The 15,162-nt window shown below is 55.7% G+C and overlaps 1 protein-coding gene across 1 annotated transcript in view; it reads right to left on the bottom strand.

Annotated features, from left to right (window-relative positions):
- Positions 1–1,103: 1,103 nt before the first annotated feature.
- FLT4 (fms related receptor tyrosine kinase 4) overlaps positions 1,104–15,162 on the bottom strand; it is a 38,928-nt gene continuing 24,869 nt past the window's right edge. The window contains exons 14-30 of the mRNA XM_068534667.1: positions 14,764–14,910; positions 14,533–14,664; positions 14,314–14,420; positions 13,891–14,026; positions 13,312–13,416; positions 12,852–12,965; positions 12,565–12,653; positions 12,273–12,423; positions 11,696–11,790; positions 11,180–11,302; positions 9,919–10,030; positions 8,529–8,628; positions 8,064–8,169; positions 7,275–7,426; positions 6,206–6,326; positions 5,063–5,148; positions 1,104–1,379 (exon numbers count right to left, since the gene is read on the bottom strand). Coding sequence (XP_068390768.1) covers positions 1,181–1,379; positions 5,063–5,148; positions 6,206–6,326; positions 7,275–7,426; positions 8,064–8,169; positions 8,529–8,628; positions 9,919–10,030; positions 11,180–11,302; positions 11,696–11,790; positions 12,273–12,423; positions 12,565–12,653; positions 12,852–12,965; positions 13,312–13,416; positions 13,891–14,026; positions 14,314–14,420; positions 14,533–14,664; positions 14,764–14,910 — 2,075 coding nt within the window. The 3' untranslated portion in view covers positions 1,104–1,180. The remainder of the gene's footprint in view (positions 1,380–5,062; positions 5,149–6,205; positions 6,327–7,274; positions 7,427–8,063; positions 8,170–8,528; positions 8,629–9,918; positions 10,031–11,179; positions 11,303–11,695; positions 11,791–12,272; positions 12,424–12,564; positions 12,654–12,851; positions 12,966–13,311; positions 13,417–13,890; positions 14,027–14,313; positions 14,421–14,532; positions 14,665–14,763; positions 14,911–15,162) is intronic.

The following is a 15,162-nucleotide window of genomic DNA, read 5'->3' as shown; positions in this document are numbered from 1 at the left end:
CCAGATGGTCCTCTGCTGTTCTGTGAGAGAGGCTTGACCTGCCAGGGCACTGATGTCAGGTACAGATCAGGGGGCAGAAGACAGGGCCTCCCTGGGGCCACAGGGACATCCACTGATTGCCTCCTGGTACAGAGCTATGCTGGTGGGTCCTCTGGGCCAACCCCAAAGCCTTCCTCGGTGGAACCCACAGTGCTTGCCTCTCATAAGGTTGTTCACAGCTTGGATGGTGCCTTGGGTGGCAGATCTAGGTCCCAGAGGGAAGAACCAGGTGATTCTCAAATGGGGCAGCTCTAGACCATCGGGTGACTCTTCCAGTTCTGGGCTAGGCAGGTGAGGCTGGGGACTTTCTCCAGAAAGAGGTGGCCACAGTGGGGTCTGTTATGACAGCACTTGACTGGGTGTCAGAGGCAAGGATCGTCCAGATTCAGAAAAACCTTCCCTGGGCTCCCTTCAGACGGAAGTTTTAAAAAGTAAATTCTTCACAGCAGCTCAAATAGTCTCTGAAGTTCTAAGGAAAAAAACAATGTTGAATAGTACTTCTCAACACGCAGGAGAAGAAGGCTTGCTGTAACTGGCTCGGCACTGCGGAGATGGCTACTCTGAGCTGTTTGGCCAGGCTCAGGAGAGGACACCCCCATTCCCCCCACAAATTTCTCATTTGTTGCTTTGAGCTGGAATGTATCTTTGAGCCATATGCATCTTCTCTTGAGCCTTGGAGTGGCAAGTGAAGAAAACCATTCCCACGGGAAGAGAGGCTGCATGGCGGGGGCAGCATTTTGGGTGGGTGCTGGGAGACCACAGCTGAACCTTGATTACTATGTGATTCTCAGACCCTCATATTCCTCATCAGAAATCAGGGATCACACCGCCCACCATGATGAGAGGAGGCACCCAAAGAGATATTTCCCATGAGAGTGCCCGACCCAGGGCTGGCCCCTGTGGATGTTGAGCTAAGCAGAATCTGAATCTGAAGGGGAGAAGGGCCCCAGGGATCAGCAGGGTGGTCCTGGGCAGGCATGGTGATGGAGTTCAAGAGAGCCCTGGAGCCTGGGTTTTGCTCTTCCCCAGACCGAATGAGATGAGTTCCCAGCCTGGGCCTCCAGCCCTCTGCCCGCTGGCCAGGCACGGTCCCCACCAACTGTTGGAGCCCAGGGTCCAGTGGGCCTTGCCCGAAGCTGCCTTAGTAGCTGCTGTCTGTGAAGAAGGGCACTTGGGCAGATGGGATGCCATCGCTCTCCTCTGGTCGCCCTGCCAGCTCCCCATACTCGCTGTTGTAGAACACCTGGCCCTGGGCCCCTGGGTCTGGCCTCTGCCGCCTCCCTGGGGGGTCAGGGTGTGCCATGGTCACGTCCATATTCCTGCCTGGTCCTTTACAGCTGCTGAGACAGGGAAGGTGACGTCAGTAAGAAAAGAAGAGAAGAGTGATTGAAACCATGTTGGGTCTGATAGGAATCACCAGACACAACCGGAGCAATAAGAAAAGCCAATGGAAACACACGCAGACTTGACTTAAATACAAAAACAAACCGATGTGACTGTTGGCAAACACCAGAGCTTTCTTTGTCCCAAGCCTGGGTGTGGGACAATGGAGAAAGCCCAACTTCATTCCCCCAAACCTGCTTCTCTCCCCTGTGTCTCTGTAAATGACACCAACGCTGATTCAATGACTCAAGCACCTGGGTGTCATCCTTTCTTCCTCCCTTTCCCTCATCCCTTATATCCAGCCCACCCAGAAGTCCTGTCCTGTCTATTCCAAAATGCATCCATGCCCCTCAATCCATGCTCTGCCCCTACTTTAGAGTGAGCTTCCGTAACTGCATGCTCTGGGCTGCCCTAGCACATCTTTCTTCTCCCACTCATGCCTCCCTATAGGCCAGTCTTCAGAGATCCTTCAAATTAGATGGTGTCCTTCTCCTCTTGATACACCCTTCAGTGGCTTCCCATCACCCTCAGAATAAAATCCAAGCTTCTCCCCCTGGCCCAGGAGGCCTTGCCGCTTCCAGTCCCCACCTGCCTCGCTGATGGCCCTATGATTCTCCCTCCTTAGCACTCATTTTTTTTTGAAAATTTGTTTCTCTGCTTTTGCTTCTGTTTTTGCTTTGCTTGGTGCTATTGAAAAGCCTGATGCCAATCTCTCTCTCTCTCTCTCTCTCTCTTTTTTTTAAGTGACTTGGTCTTTTTGCCTGGATTTCCAGAATGTTTATCTCTAAAGTCTAAAGTCTAAAGTCAACTAGGATATGCCTCAGAGTTTACTCTTCTTGGGCCAGTTTTCCCAGGTACCCTTCCAATATGTAGATTCAGGTCTCCTTTTATTTAAGAGTTATCTTGAATTACATATTTAAAATATTAGTTCTATTTCACTGTTGGCATTCTTCTTCCTCAGAGACACCAATTGTACACATGTTGGATCTTTTCTACTCAACTTCTAAATTTTTCACGTTCTTTCTGACACTTCTTTACCTCTTTACTTATTTCAGTTTTAATTTCTTGACTTCTTTTCATGTCTATCAAATGTGCCCTCCACTGTAAGTCTGATCATATCTAATTGTCCCTTGGGCACTCTGCTTTTCATTTTTGAGAGGATTTGTCTTTTATTTCAATTTCTTCCATGAATTTAGTCAGCTCCCATTTGATATCTTCACACTGTTCATCCATTTCTATTCTGAATTTTTGAATTTATGATTCACTGTGCAGCTGCTTATTTAATTATAAATTTAATTCATGTTGATGTGTTGTATCACAGTTTTTCCATGCTTTTTTTTTTTCTTGGAGTGTTTACAGCTATTGAAAACTTTTAATTCTAATTTTCTTTTTTATTCTTATATGGATAGTGCTTATTTTTTCTGTTCATGATTATTCATGCTGAGATTACCCTATGGAAGGGGGGCCAGGGATGTGGGTGTCTCCCTAGTTTTCTTCATTCGGGAGTGCTGTATCAGATCCATATCACCTTGAATTCCTTCAACTGCGTCCCTCTTTCCAAAGGCTCTGTTTGTGTCCCATGCTCTAACACCACTGGGGACCAGCCAGTCACTTAGCAGGGAGTGCTGGACCCCCTCTTGGCTGCTGCCATTCATCCATACTGACCAACCACAAGCCCAGGGTTTCCAGATCTTCCTTTCACCTACAGACTTGGATGAAATGCCACACCACAGGGAATGAGATCTGGCATCCTGAGAGGCCATTGAAAGGGCTGGGTGAACCACCTGGAAGTGAGGGTGAGTTAACTTCCCATAGGGTGAGTACTAACCAGTGGTTAAGAGGAGATAGGAAAGAACTGGGCAGATAAACTCCCTCCTTCTCCCTGACAGATGCCTCCAAGGCACATTCCATCCTTGCACCTGTTTGGAGAATGTTCCATATGCCAAGTGAATGCACCTGCCAAGTCACCTGCTACACCTCTTTGTGGCTCATCACAACGTGTTTCTAAGGGGACCTGGGAAGAGAATAGTGCACTTTGTTGCCCCTATCATGAGGTGCAGTTTCTGTAATGAACAGATCCTTGGGTATCTGTCTTCTGGATTCTTAATACAATCTTGCTTCCATAAGAATCTTCTGCAACTTTGTTTTTCCTTCACCACCAGGCACCTGAGGTGTACACTCACTTCCTGCTCACTGCCCTTTCAGAAGCAGTGCCTTCCCAAGCAGTTGTTCTAGTGCTCATACTCTGTTGTCTCCCCAGTCTCTGTGGCCACCGTCCCAAGGACCTTTACATTCCCTTCTCACGGGGCAGTCCCCATCCTGCCCTCCTTCTGCTAGGGCTTGGGCATGGCTCTGCTGGTTCTGCTGCTGAGTTCTATACCCACACATAGCTGAAGTCTCTCCCCTGGTTATATCATAGGCATGGGCTCTGACAGGCCTTGTTCCATGTGTTGTTTTTAGGAAGATCTGTGGAGATTTGAATTTAACTAGCTACCATCCTTTGGCTCACCCTCTTACTGAATTACTTTTTAGGGAGATAAAAAAACTGTTCTGTAAAGAAACAGCCAGAAACTATTTCTGTCAAATAAATTAGCATTAATTTTCCAAACCTAGGTTACTAATAGAGATCACCCGAATCAATAAAAACAAAAAAGGCCAAGATGCATGATACAGATGCAGTAACTATCCCTAGGCATACGACCCCACAACCACCAGTGTCCACAGTGTTGCAAACATGCCCTTTGTAAGCTTCTGGGAAAATAACAGATATTTGGCTAAGTTGTAGAGGTCTTAACTATACCTATCAGAAAGGCGAAAAATGGCATCAACTATCCTAATGTGATACAAATTAACACCTGTGGTCTAGGGTAAACTATTCAGAGACAACATCTATTGATTCAAAAATAGCCTAGGCAGAAGCCAAGATTTGCTCTGAAAAACTGTGTCAGATGACCCAAAAAGGGGACCCTGACAGACACAGGTGTCAAAGGTAGAAGTGAACGGTCTGAACACAAGGATCTGAAGAAAGCAGAAAAGAGCACTGTTTTATATAATATTGTAAGTCCTGTCATTTAAACAGCTATGAGCAAGTCAACTATTAAAGTGGATAAGTAGACATTTAACTACTTTATATATACCCTTAAAAGTTAATATTCAGGTTTTCTTTTTAGAGACGGGGGCTATCTTCTTGGGCAAATGGAGGTCACTGTTTGTGCAGGTCACCCCCCTATGCAAGCACACAGGAGGATTTCTCTGTAACCATATTCTTATCAAAGTGGGACACCAGCCATCTCTAGGTCACATGATCTGTGGCCTCCCCTGGCTGGGGGAAGGGTGTTACACGCATTGGGCATGGTGGATCTTTCCTGGTTTCACAAAGAATATTGTCTGAGTATCTGTCGAATGGCAGGGAGGTTTGGGGACCAGCACCAGGTGTACTGGGTCAGGACGGTGATGGGGGAGAGGGGGCCTTTGGTAAGGCTGGTGGACAAAGGCCTCAAGTCCCAGAGTGGCCGGCCTTGAACACACAGAAAGGCACTATGGAGCCATGAAAGGTTTCAGGTAAGAGAGTGACAGGCACATGTCGGCCTGGCCTCCCTTCCCTGGCCCCTTCCAGGAGAGGAGGCTCCAGAAGCCCTACCTGAGCCCACTTTCTTGTCTGTGCCTGCTCTCCAGCCGCTCAAATTCCTCGGAGGCCAGCACCATCCCACTGTCCGTCTGGCTATCCTGTGCAGAGAAAACAAGCCAAGGCTGTGGGCCCCAAGGACCTGCCCCGCCGCCAACCTGACACTCATCCTATGGGAAGTGTGCAGGAAACAGGCATCCGTTCCATCACCAGAGCCTGTAGGTTAGGGTCACATGCCCCCACCACAGAGGGAGAAACTGAGGCCTGGCAGGGCCATGCCTCACTACTCAGGAGGGTGGCAAAACTGGAACACCCCACTGGGAGACATAAAAGGTGGCTATACACATGCTCAAGGCACAGGCAGAGCAGGAGCACCAGGAGAAACAGGGAAAGTATCGAAAGGATCTGGCAGCTCATAGTATAGAAAAATGATCCTTAGACACATCCCAGGTTTAGGGGGGCTAGGTCACCTTTAGCATGACTTGGCATGGTTTTCATTTTTATTTCCGTGGAGGGGAAGTGCACTCTTGTCAAAGATGGGGGCCCCCCAGCATTTTCATCTGGCCCTGGGAATGGGAGCCCGGGTCTGCATGGCTCTGGTCCAGGGCACCCACTGCCGCCTCTGCACCCAGCCTCCCCTGGTCCTGCGCTCACTCACCAACCGCATCTGGAGGGAGGCTGGGAGGCTGTCTGTGCCTTCAGCCTCACGGAGCTGTAAGAGGTCTACTCTGCTTGACTGCATCTGAGAACACAGGTGGTTTTCCGTGCCCCTTACCCCAGCCTCCTCCTCTAGTGACACCATCTCCTCCTCTCTGGCCATGTGGCTTGATGGCCACCAAAGGGGGGTCCTGACTCAGGCTGATCCCAGGAGAACCATCTAGAAGGAGTCATCTTTCTGCTGGGTTCCTACTGGAGTTTCTACCTTGCTGGGAGAGAAAGGCTGGGGTGCTAGGGAGGGGAGCCCCTCTGTGAGTGAGGAGGGCACAGGTGAAAGCAGCAGAGACACGGTGGCACCCAACATGCCTGAGGCACAACCTGGATTTGACATTTTCAAGCTGGTTTCTGCTGCTGGCCTCAGGACTTCCTGACATCTGACTCCCTGTGGAAAGAGCCCAGTGGCCCTGACCTGGGGCGCACCGGTGCACCCACCCCACTTACCACTGAGGCCTTGTAGGTTGTCAGGGTCATGGGAAATTCTTCGAAAGTTTTCATCCTGAAGGGACCCTGGGTCTGAGTCCCCCTGGCAAGGCATCCCGGAAAGGACACACAATTATAATATCTGTGGGGAGAAAACGTAAAGTGCTGAGAAACGCACTCCAGCACCCTTCCTGAAAGCTCTTTCCACCTCTCATTCTGCACCCCTCTCCACTGGGGAGGGTGTGGAAGGTGAGTGGAGGGCACCCAGCTTATGTGTGACATGGAACTGGAGAGAGACTGGGGGAGGACTTCGCCCCAGGATGGGCCACCCTGTACAATGCAGGCAGTCCCGGTGCTGCAAGCTACTGCCTGACCTGCACGTGCGTGTATGTGTGTGCACATTCGAGTGCCTGTTCGGGGGCTGGTGGAAGGAGCCTGGCAAGAACCAGCTGGGTGTTCCTGTCCCCCAGGCCTGGCTTTGCTCTATGCTGGGGAACATGGGGTGGGGAGTCTCAGAGCCCTTCTCTCAGCACCGTCAACGGGAATGTGGATGGACTTTCTTGGACTATAGAAATACACTGGCAAGAGACCTCTGACCCCGAACTCTGGGAACTTAGGCTGCATTCTAAATCCTAAATACAGGTTAGTGAGTGACCTGCCCTGCTCCCAGGGTCCCTACCAGTGGCCCCTGGGACTCGCCCCTCTTCCCACCCGCTCCGCTTTCTTTCCCTGCAGTGTGGAGCTGGCCAGGGCATCGTGCCTGAGATGGGCACTTCCTTGAAATTGGCAGGGGGAGGGCCCCTCAGGGGCTAGGAGTGCGGGCAAGCAGAGGATGCCAGAGGGAAGAACTGAGGCGGTGTGGAGAAAAGCAAAGTCGCAAGGCTACATGGCCTTGGAGGGGCCCCGAGACTGACCAGGACCACCAGGGTGTCACCGAAACTGGCACTGTCATTGAATGTCACTTTGTTGAGTTGGCATACAATGGCCTCTCAAGCCCTTGTAGTTCACTTTTCCTTGATGACTGATGAGGATAAAACAAACTATGTCCCCCTTGCCTGGGGGACCCCTGGACCTGGAGAGGGCGGCTGACCTGGCAGCCAGGCTGTGCCGGTGCAGGCTCGGTGGGCTGTCCTCCATGTCAGCGTCAGTCTCCATGACATGCAGGGCCGTGGTGGACGCCTGCAAGAAGCTGCCCTCCTCTGAGCTCTGAGAGCCACAGGAAACCACGCAGTCCTCCTCTTCCTGGCAGGAATGGCACAAATGGCCAGGGTCAGAGGCCTCTGTGCCCCCTTAGCCCTACCCCTGCCCTCAGGACTGCTGGAGTTCCTGACCCTTCAAGTGCCGTGCTCAAGGGCTCCAAGGCCTAAAGGAGCAGGCAAATTCTCTCCACAGCCCTCCCAGGCGCCCCATCTGAGGAGGAGGTCGGCACAACAGGACCATCCTCACTCCAGAGCGCCGGCTGCTCCGCAGCCTCAAGAACCAGCACTAGTGCTTCCCACCCTCTTCTTGGGCAGAAGTGGACCCCAAGTGCCTGTCTCCAGCCCCTGAGGCTGGGGCAGCAGGCAGCTCCCTGTTCCCTCCTCCAGGTCCCAGGGCACTTGCTGAGGCCCTGAGCTGCCCTGAGCCAGCCCTGAGCTGCCTTTGTTCCCCACCCCTGTGGGGGGAGATACAAGTCAAAGGCAGGTGAAGGGGGCAGAGGGACAGAGAGGGAGGTAGAGGAACACACCACTATTCTGCTGGGAGACAGGGCTCCTTGTAGGCTCCCTGAGGACCAGCCTGGGGCTCTTCATGGGCAAAGTTGGGCTCTGACCATCCACGTGATGGTCCCTGGGTTGGGGCCAGAGGTTGCTGTAGCCCGACAGGGAGAGTGGGGGCTCACCTGATGGCCCCTGCCCTGAAGCAGGTCCCCCAGGATCTCCACCAGATCTGAGAACGCAGGCCTCTCTTTGGGGTCTCCGGCCCAGCAGCTCAGCATGATGCGGCGTCTGCGGGTACAGCCAGATGCTGGATTGTGTTCTGAGTGCACCCCTCACCCTACCCCAGCAGACCCCAAGCCCCCTGCCTAACGATCCCTCACACCTGCTCTGCCTCCCTCCCTCCCCAGGGCTTAGGTAGGGCTGTCCCTCCTGCCTGCAGGGAGGAGAGTTGTCAATGGACCAGTGGTGGAGTGAGAGACTGTGTCTGCAGGCCTCCACCCCCACCCCTGTGACTGAACAACCTCCCACCTCCCACCCTTGCCTGCATGCCGCCCTTCCCATGCCCGTACACAACCCCTCTTCCCCTTTCCCAATGCCCACCCACCCCTCTGGCCCCCCAGTGCCTCACAGCTTCCCAAGAGACTCACATGGCAGGAGTGGCCAGCTCTGGGGCCCTCATCCGGGTGCCTTCTTTCAGCCGTTGGCAGAACTCCTCATTGATCTGCACCCCAGGGTATGGGGAGGCCCCTGAGGGCAGGAACAGGATGGGTGGGTGGGTGGGGAGCAGGCTACTACTGTTCAGCCCAGACCCCGAATCGCCTCTGTCCTGGCCCTCCATGGCAGAGGGCTCGGCCTGCTGCTCCCCTCCCCAACTGCTAGTTCTTCATCGGGTTAAGAGGACGGTGGCACCCGCTTGCTAGAGCTGCCATGAGCAACAGCGCTTATCACAGGCACATTAGCGAAAACATGTCCCATCCTGGGATCATCAGGGTCAGTAGAGCTTCGATGAGCCATTTGAGCTGCCCTGTCACAATGACCTCTCTTAGGAGAAGCTTCCTCTAATTCTTCTTTAAGTCCTGTGGCTGTACCAGCAAACAGGACCTAACCCCTCCTAGCTCCCTCCTTGCCTCTCCTGACCAGGGGAAAAACAGCTCCTGCAAGCCATACAGCAGTGGAACGACCCTTTTAAGACAAGAGTCAGACTGCTCTATCCTTCCCTCAAAACCCTGCATGGCTCCCAGTAGACTTAAATTCCAGGTTCTCATCCCAGTGGGCCTGCAGAGGCTGCACGAGCCACCTCTCCTAGCTCTCACCGCATCTCCCAATGCCACCTGCTTACACCCTGCCCACCTCCAACAGGCGGGGACCATGGCCATGGCTAACCCCTCATCCCGGACTGCTGTCTTCCCAGGCCCACCTGCCTCTACTCCACCCACCTTCATCAGCCTGGGCCCTCCTGGCCCCGCTGGCTCACACACAGTGCTGTCCTTCCTGCGCTCTTCCATGTTGTTTTATTTTTAGTAACAGCATCGGTCATGGCTGCCATTCAGTGTTTTCACTTTCCCACTTGCTTACTGCCTCACCCCTACCCTGGTGGGGGGGGGGGGCTTCACCTTGGTCCCAGCAGGGCCCAGGTTCCCAAGTGAGGTTCTCGCAGGTGTGGTCACTGAGTGAGCACCCAGTCTCCTCCCAGCCGCTCCCACCCCTGCAAAAGCAGGAGCAGCACTCCCAATGGCAGGTGAGGAAGGGGCTCAGCCAGGGAGGGAGAGATCCGGGGGAACTCGTATGGTGTTACCCTCTGTGACCTGCGTTGACCCCAGGAGCTGCTGAGTGAACACAGGGTTCTGCCCTGGCACAGGCTGGAGGTGAAGGGGAGAGGTAGGGGGCTCTCCAACCACCTGCCTCAGAATGACCTGGGCTGTTCACTCCAGGTGTGCACCTCTGGGCTGCTCAGCTCCTTGTGCAGAGGGGCTGGTGGAGTGACCTGGAACCTGTGATCTTGCCTGCCCCCTCCCCTGCACCCTGCCCTGCACTCACCCAGGGAGAAGATCTCCCAGAGCAGTACCCCAAAGGACCACACATCGCTCTGTGTGGTGTACACCTTGTCGAAGATGCTCTCGGGGGCCATCCACTTCAGAGGCAGTCGGGCCTGTGGGAGGAACATGTGTCCCCAGTGCGGGAGGGAAGAGAGGGAAGAGGCCAAACCCTTGGGCAGCCCTCCTCCTGCCCCCAGTCTCCCCAGGACTCTGTGGAGTCACATCCCAAGAAAGGCTTTTTGATCACATCCACCCTGTGTGTATTCGGATGGCTCTTGCAATTTGCCCTGTTCCCACTCCCCCATCCTGCAGGTAGGATGCAGAAGCCTTCGTTCCTCCCTTGAAGGCTTCTGCCCTGCTACTGTTCTCCTGGGTCCATCTGGGTCCCTCTCTTCCTCTGTGCTCTCCCAGGGAAAACTTGCAGCCCTCCTCCAGCTCCAGACCCCTCAGCCCAGCATCCTGAGGAACACCTGTATCCCTGCACAACCTCACCAGCTCCACCTTTCTCCACTCACTTGGTCCCCAAACTGGAAGCATGGCATCATTCCTGACCCCTCCTCCTGTGGCTTCTGATGTGCCTTTCCTCCTATGGCTTCTACCTGGGAGCCCTGAGGGCCATGGCCCTTCCAGAATTGCCTCTGCCTCCACCCCAGCAGCCCCACCCCCCTCTCCTCACAGCCTGCAGAGGGGGGGCTTCTGGACCGCACACCTGACTCTTACCTCCACAGCCCCCACACACCTGCCAGTTAGAATGAAGTACAAAAGCCTTCACGGTGGGCCTCTCATAGCCTGGACCCATTTTGCCTGTTGACCTCCCTCTAAGCCTCTTCCTTCCTCCCCTGGGGCAAAACCCTAATCAGCTATGGATGCTCAGATGCCTGCCTCTGAGCACCACCAACGAGACACAAGTTGCACCTAGCACCCATGTACTTTGCTGTGACCCTGCTACACCAGGTCTGTCCACCTCCAGGACAGACACCACGTAGGGTCCACCTCTGCATGCCCAGCCGCTAGTGGGCAGGCATGGGGAGTCAGTGCCCACCTAATGGACCAAGGTACGGGGCCAAACACAAGCTCCAGTTGGAGCGCTGTGGTCCCTGTTTGTCAGCTCCTGTCTCCACTCACCTGCTCCAGGTGCCTCAGCAAGGTCACCAGCATTCCCGTAGGCGCAGGCCCTCAGACCTTCCATGTGGGTGGCAGTGAGTCCACCACCCTGCTCCATGGCCCCCAACCCCCATCCTCCCTCTGTGGTCTGCACTCACGCTGCCCTTGCGCACGTAGTCAGGGTCTTTGTAGATGTCCCGGGCCAGGCCGAAGTCACAGATCTTCACCACATCACTTTCTGACAGCAAGATGTTCCGAGCAGCCAGGTCTCTGTGGATGCACTAGGGGTGCAATGAGGTGCAATGCAGTGATCAGTGCAGGCCCCTGGGGCCACACCCATACCTAGAGCTCCAGGGTGCCCCACCTGAGCCTTGCTCTTTTGAGAACAGATTTCTGTGTGCCCCCAGGACTTGCCATGGAGAGAGCTTGTGGAACCGTGCGGACAGCAGAAGAGGCTATGCAGTGGGACAGACTGATTCTATATCTAGCCCTGCCTCTGACTAGCTGGAGACCTTGGGATGTCAATTCCACCCTTTGGGCTCAGTTTATAACTCTGCGAAGTGGGAGAGATGCGCCTTGATCATAGCTGTGCTGTGGGGTGAGCTAGGACCAAGCTTGACGTGCTGGTGAGTTTTGGCCTTTCTCCCCTCTGAAGAGCCTGCTGGGGCAGTCACCTTGCGAGAGGCCAGGAACTCCATCCCTCGGGCCACCTGGAAGCTGTAGCAGACAAGGTCTTCCATGGTCAGTGGGCTCAGCCACAGGTCCTCAGCTGCGCAAAGAAGCAAGGCTGGCTCAGGAGGGTCCTCGTCCGTGACTCCCATCTTCCACCCAGCCCCAAAGGGAGCATTTGTTCACTGAACCTGGCTGCATCCCTCCTGGTCAGGCTTAACAAGCATGTTGGCCCCCTCTCCTGCCCCTCAGCTTCCATTCTCTCCGTGACACCCACTAACCACTTCCAGAGCAGTGAATACTGTTGCCACACTAGACCTCTGCCCCTGCTACTTCTGCCTGGACTGTTCCCCACCATGTTTGCAGGGCAAACTCCTGTTCATCTCTAGATGTCCAAATCAAACATCAAAAGTCTCTGTGAAAACTGTTCCTGAGGTGTCCTCCCCTCCTAAGGCAGAGTGCATTACATGCTCTCCCACATAAGTCTCTCCAGGAGGGTCCCAGGCTGGCTTATCCCAGGGTCCCTGATCATGAGGTATGAGTGTGCCAGCGAACTCAGGCAAGGGGAAGCCAGACTCTTACCTTCTTGGACCGGAGGGGCTCGTCCTGCCCCGCCCTTGCCCATCAGGAGCCTTGTGAGGAGGGCCCTGTCGCTGCTCCCTGGCCTCCTCCGGTCAGCCTTGGCACCCTCCACCATGGTGCAGAAGCGCCTTCGCTGCTCAGGGGACTTCTCCTGCGATGCACAAAGCAGGTCCGAGGGGGAGGAGGCTGGCCATCTACTGCAAAAGCACTCCCCGCGCCTCCTCCCCAGCCCATCTAAGCACCTTGCCTGCTCACCAGCAGAGCTCTGGCCCCTGGTGGGGCGCCTACCTACCGCGTAGGGGTTGAAGGCCTCCCGCTTGGTGCGCAAGAAGTTGGAGAGGTTGCCGTACTTGCAAAACTCCACGATCACCATGAGGGGGCCTGGGGCAGGGCAGGAGCCAGGATCTTGGTGACTGAGGGCACGCTGGAGGGCAAGCACCACAGCCACGGCCCTGCCCCCAAGCCCTCCTGTGCCCCTCCTCATCCCCGCCCATTCCCAGCCCAGCTGGCCCTTCGCACCCACAAAGACAGAGCACCCTGGGGGACTCACCCTCCCGCCAGGGCACCTGAGCTCTTTACCGTTGGGCTTGGTGCACGCCCCCAGGAGGTTGACCACGTTGAGGTGGTTACCGATGTGGATTAGGATTTTGAGCTCTGACATCAGGGCACGGTGCTCGCTGGCTGTGGCGCCCTCTGGAGGGAACATGGGGGCTTCGCGTGGTGCCCAGCCCATCACCCAGCCCCTGCATGACCCTCTTTCCGCGCCACTAGCTTAGCTGAGGCATGGCCAGTGCTCTTGCTGGTGGGGGCGCAGCACATCCCACCTGCCTCTCTGAGGCAAAGGGTTTAGGTGGAACTGGTAAGTATTACTCAGATGTGAGCCCCAGGCTCGGCTCTGATTCCCACGGACTCCCTGTAGAACCTAGGGTAAGAGTCTGTTCTGAGCCTCTTTCCCCTCCTGTACCACAGACCCACCAGCCCACCCAGAGCTGCTGATCCCCACCAGCTCAGCCACCCCTTCTACCAGCTGACCCCACACCTTTCAGCATTTTCACGGCCACAGTGTCACAGCTGCTGCCCTTGTTGATGCCAAAGGCCGAGGCTTCCACCACCTTCCCAAAGGCCCCATGGCCGAGGACTCTCCCTGTAGGGGCAGGGAGCCGGTTCCAGGTGAGCTGTATGGGGGTGAGGGTGGAGAGGATTGGGCAGAAGGGACAACCCCTGTGGAGGGCCAGGAAGGAAGGCCCAGGAGGCGGAGGAAAGTCGGGCTCCCCTCTGCCAAACAGGAAGTGCATGGGGAGTGGGAGTGGGAAGAGAGGGAGAGGAGAGGCAGACAGGAAGGCCTGCATCCTCTCCCAGCAGGTGTGATGGGCCCACCCTGCTTAGAGCAGCAGGAAGTGACCTCGGGGGCCTGGGAATTGAGAGCCCCAATCATTGTTCTGGGGATGCATGCCTAGATGGACAGGTCGGGCCAGGTGGGGGCTAGGTGGGACCTTCTGGCATGAGTTCTGAGAATGGAGGGATTTCAAGGCTCTAGCTTGCCCAGCCCCACAGCAGCTCAAGCTGTCTCTGCCCAGCAGTACAGGGTGGGTGAAGTAGGCTGGGTGCGGGGTCTCACCAAGGTGCAGCCGTTCCCTGGGGAACTCCCACTGACTGGCATCATAGGACAGGTATTCACACTGCTCCTCCAAAGGCACTTCCCCAGGGTCCATGATGATGGACAAGTAGCCGGTCTTGATGTCTGCATGGGTTGGCTGGGGGTGTGGATGGGGACAGCTCATTGACTTGGCCATACCACCCTGGCTTGGGTAAAACTTTGCCTGGGGCAGATGGGAGCTCCTTAGGGACTTTCAATATAGGAGGGGACAGATGGACAGACAACCTCTGGTCCTGTAAGAGCCCAGCATGGAGGGGTCAGGGAGGCCTCCCAGGATACAAGGCTTCCACGTGGAACGATATTCCTTAACTTAAGGGCTAGCCAGGGTGGAGAGAGACCCCATGAGGAGCTGGGGAGAGACTCAGCTGGGGAAGGAGTGCTCACCCTCCTCATGTTACAGAAGATGAGGAGGAGGAGGACCCAGAAGAAGACGGCGATGACCCCGGTGCCAATAAGGATCACGATCTCCATGTTGCCTTTATCCTCGGAGCCTGAGTGGGCAGAAAGAGGCTAGTGTGTGCGTGTTGTGAGGGGGGAGAGGGTGCACCCTGAGGCAAGTGCCCCTTCTGGTGTGGGTGGAGGGGCGCGAAGGGGAGGCCGGACCTTCCACAGCCACGCTGGCGGAGGAGTTGACGCAGCCCTTGGCGTTGCACACACTGCACAGATAGCGCCCGGCATCCTCCTCGCGTACGCGCTGGATGCTCAGCCTCTGGTTCGAGTCCGCCAGGTCGATTCCTGCAGCGAGTTGGGGTGCAGGTTCGAGTTCAGGTAGGTCTGGGGCCTTGGCCTCACCAGCTTCCGGACCCCGCCCTTTACCCACGTCCATCCCCCTACCGGACTCTTCCTCCAGCGGCCTCTCATCTTTGTACCACACGATGCTGGGCATGTGCGCCCCGGCCACCGGGCACCTCATCTCCAAGGAATCGCTCACATTCACCAGGAGGTCGGTCAAGTTCTGCGTGAGCCGCGGGACTTCCAGGGCTGGGGGTGGGGTGGAGACGGAGCTAAGTGGAGCTGCAGAAAGTGGGAGGGCACTCCAGGCAGGGGCCCTCCAGGGCTGGGAACTCTCGAAGCTGAAGGGTCAGGGTTTGAGCTCGGGGGTGGGCCGGGCTGCGCACCTCCACAGAAGGGCTGGGGAGGGTGACGCTCTTGCAGGCTCGGGCTTGGGAATGGACCGCCCAGGCGCGTGCTGGGCTGGGGGTGAAGGCTCCTTGGGAAGCGCCGCCCTGCCCT

Source organism: Eschrichtius robustus, chromosome 2 (assembly GCF_028021215.1).
Source record: "Eschrichtius robustus isolate mEscRob2 chromosome 2, mEscRob2.pri, whole genome shotgun sequence".
Taxonomy (NCBI): Eukaryota; Metazoa; Chordata; class Mammalia; order Artiodactyla; family Eschrichtiidae; genus Eschrichtius; species Eschrichtius robustus.
This window is presented reverse-complemented; position numbering and strand designations above follow the sequence as displayed.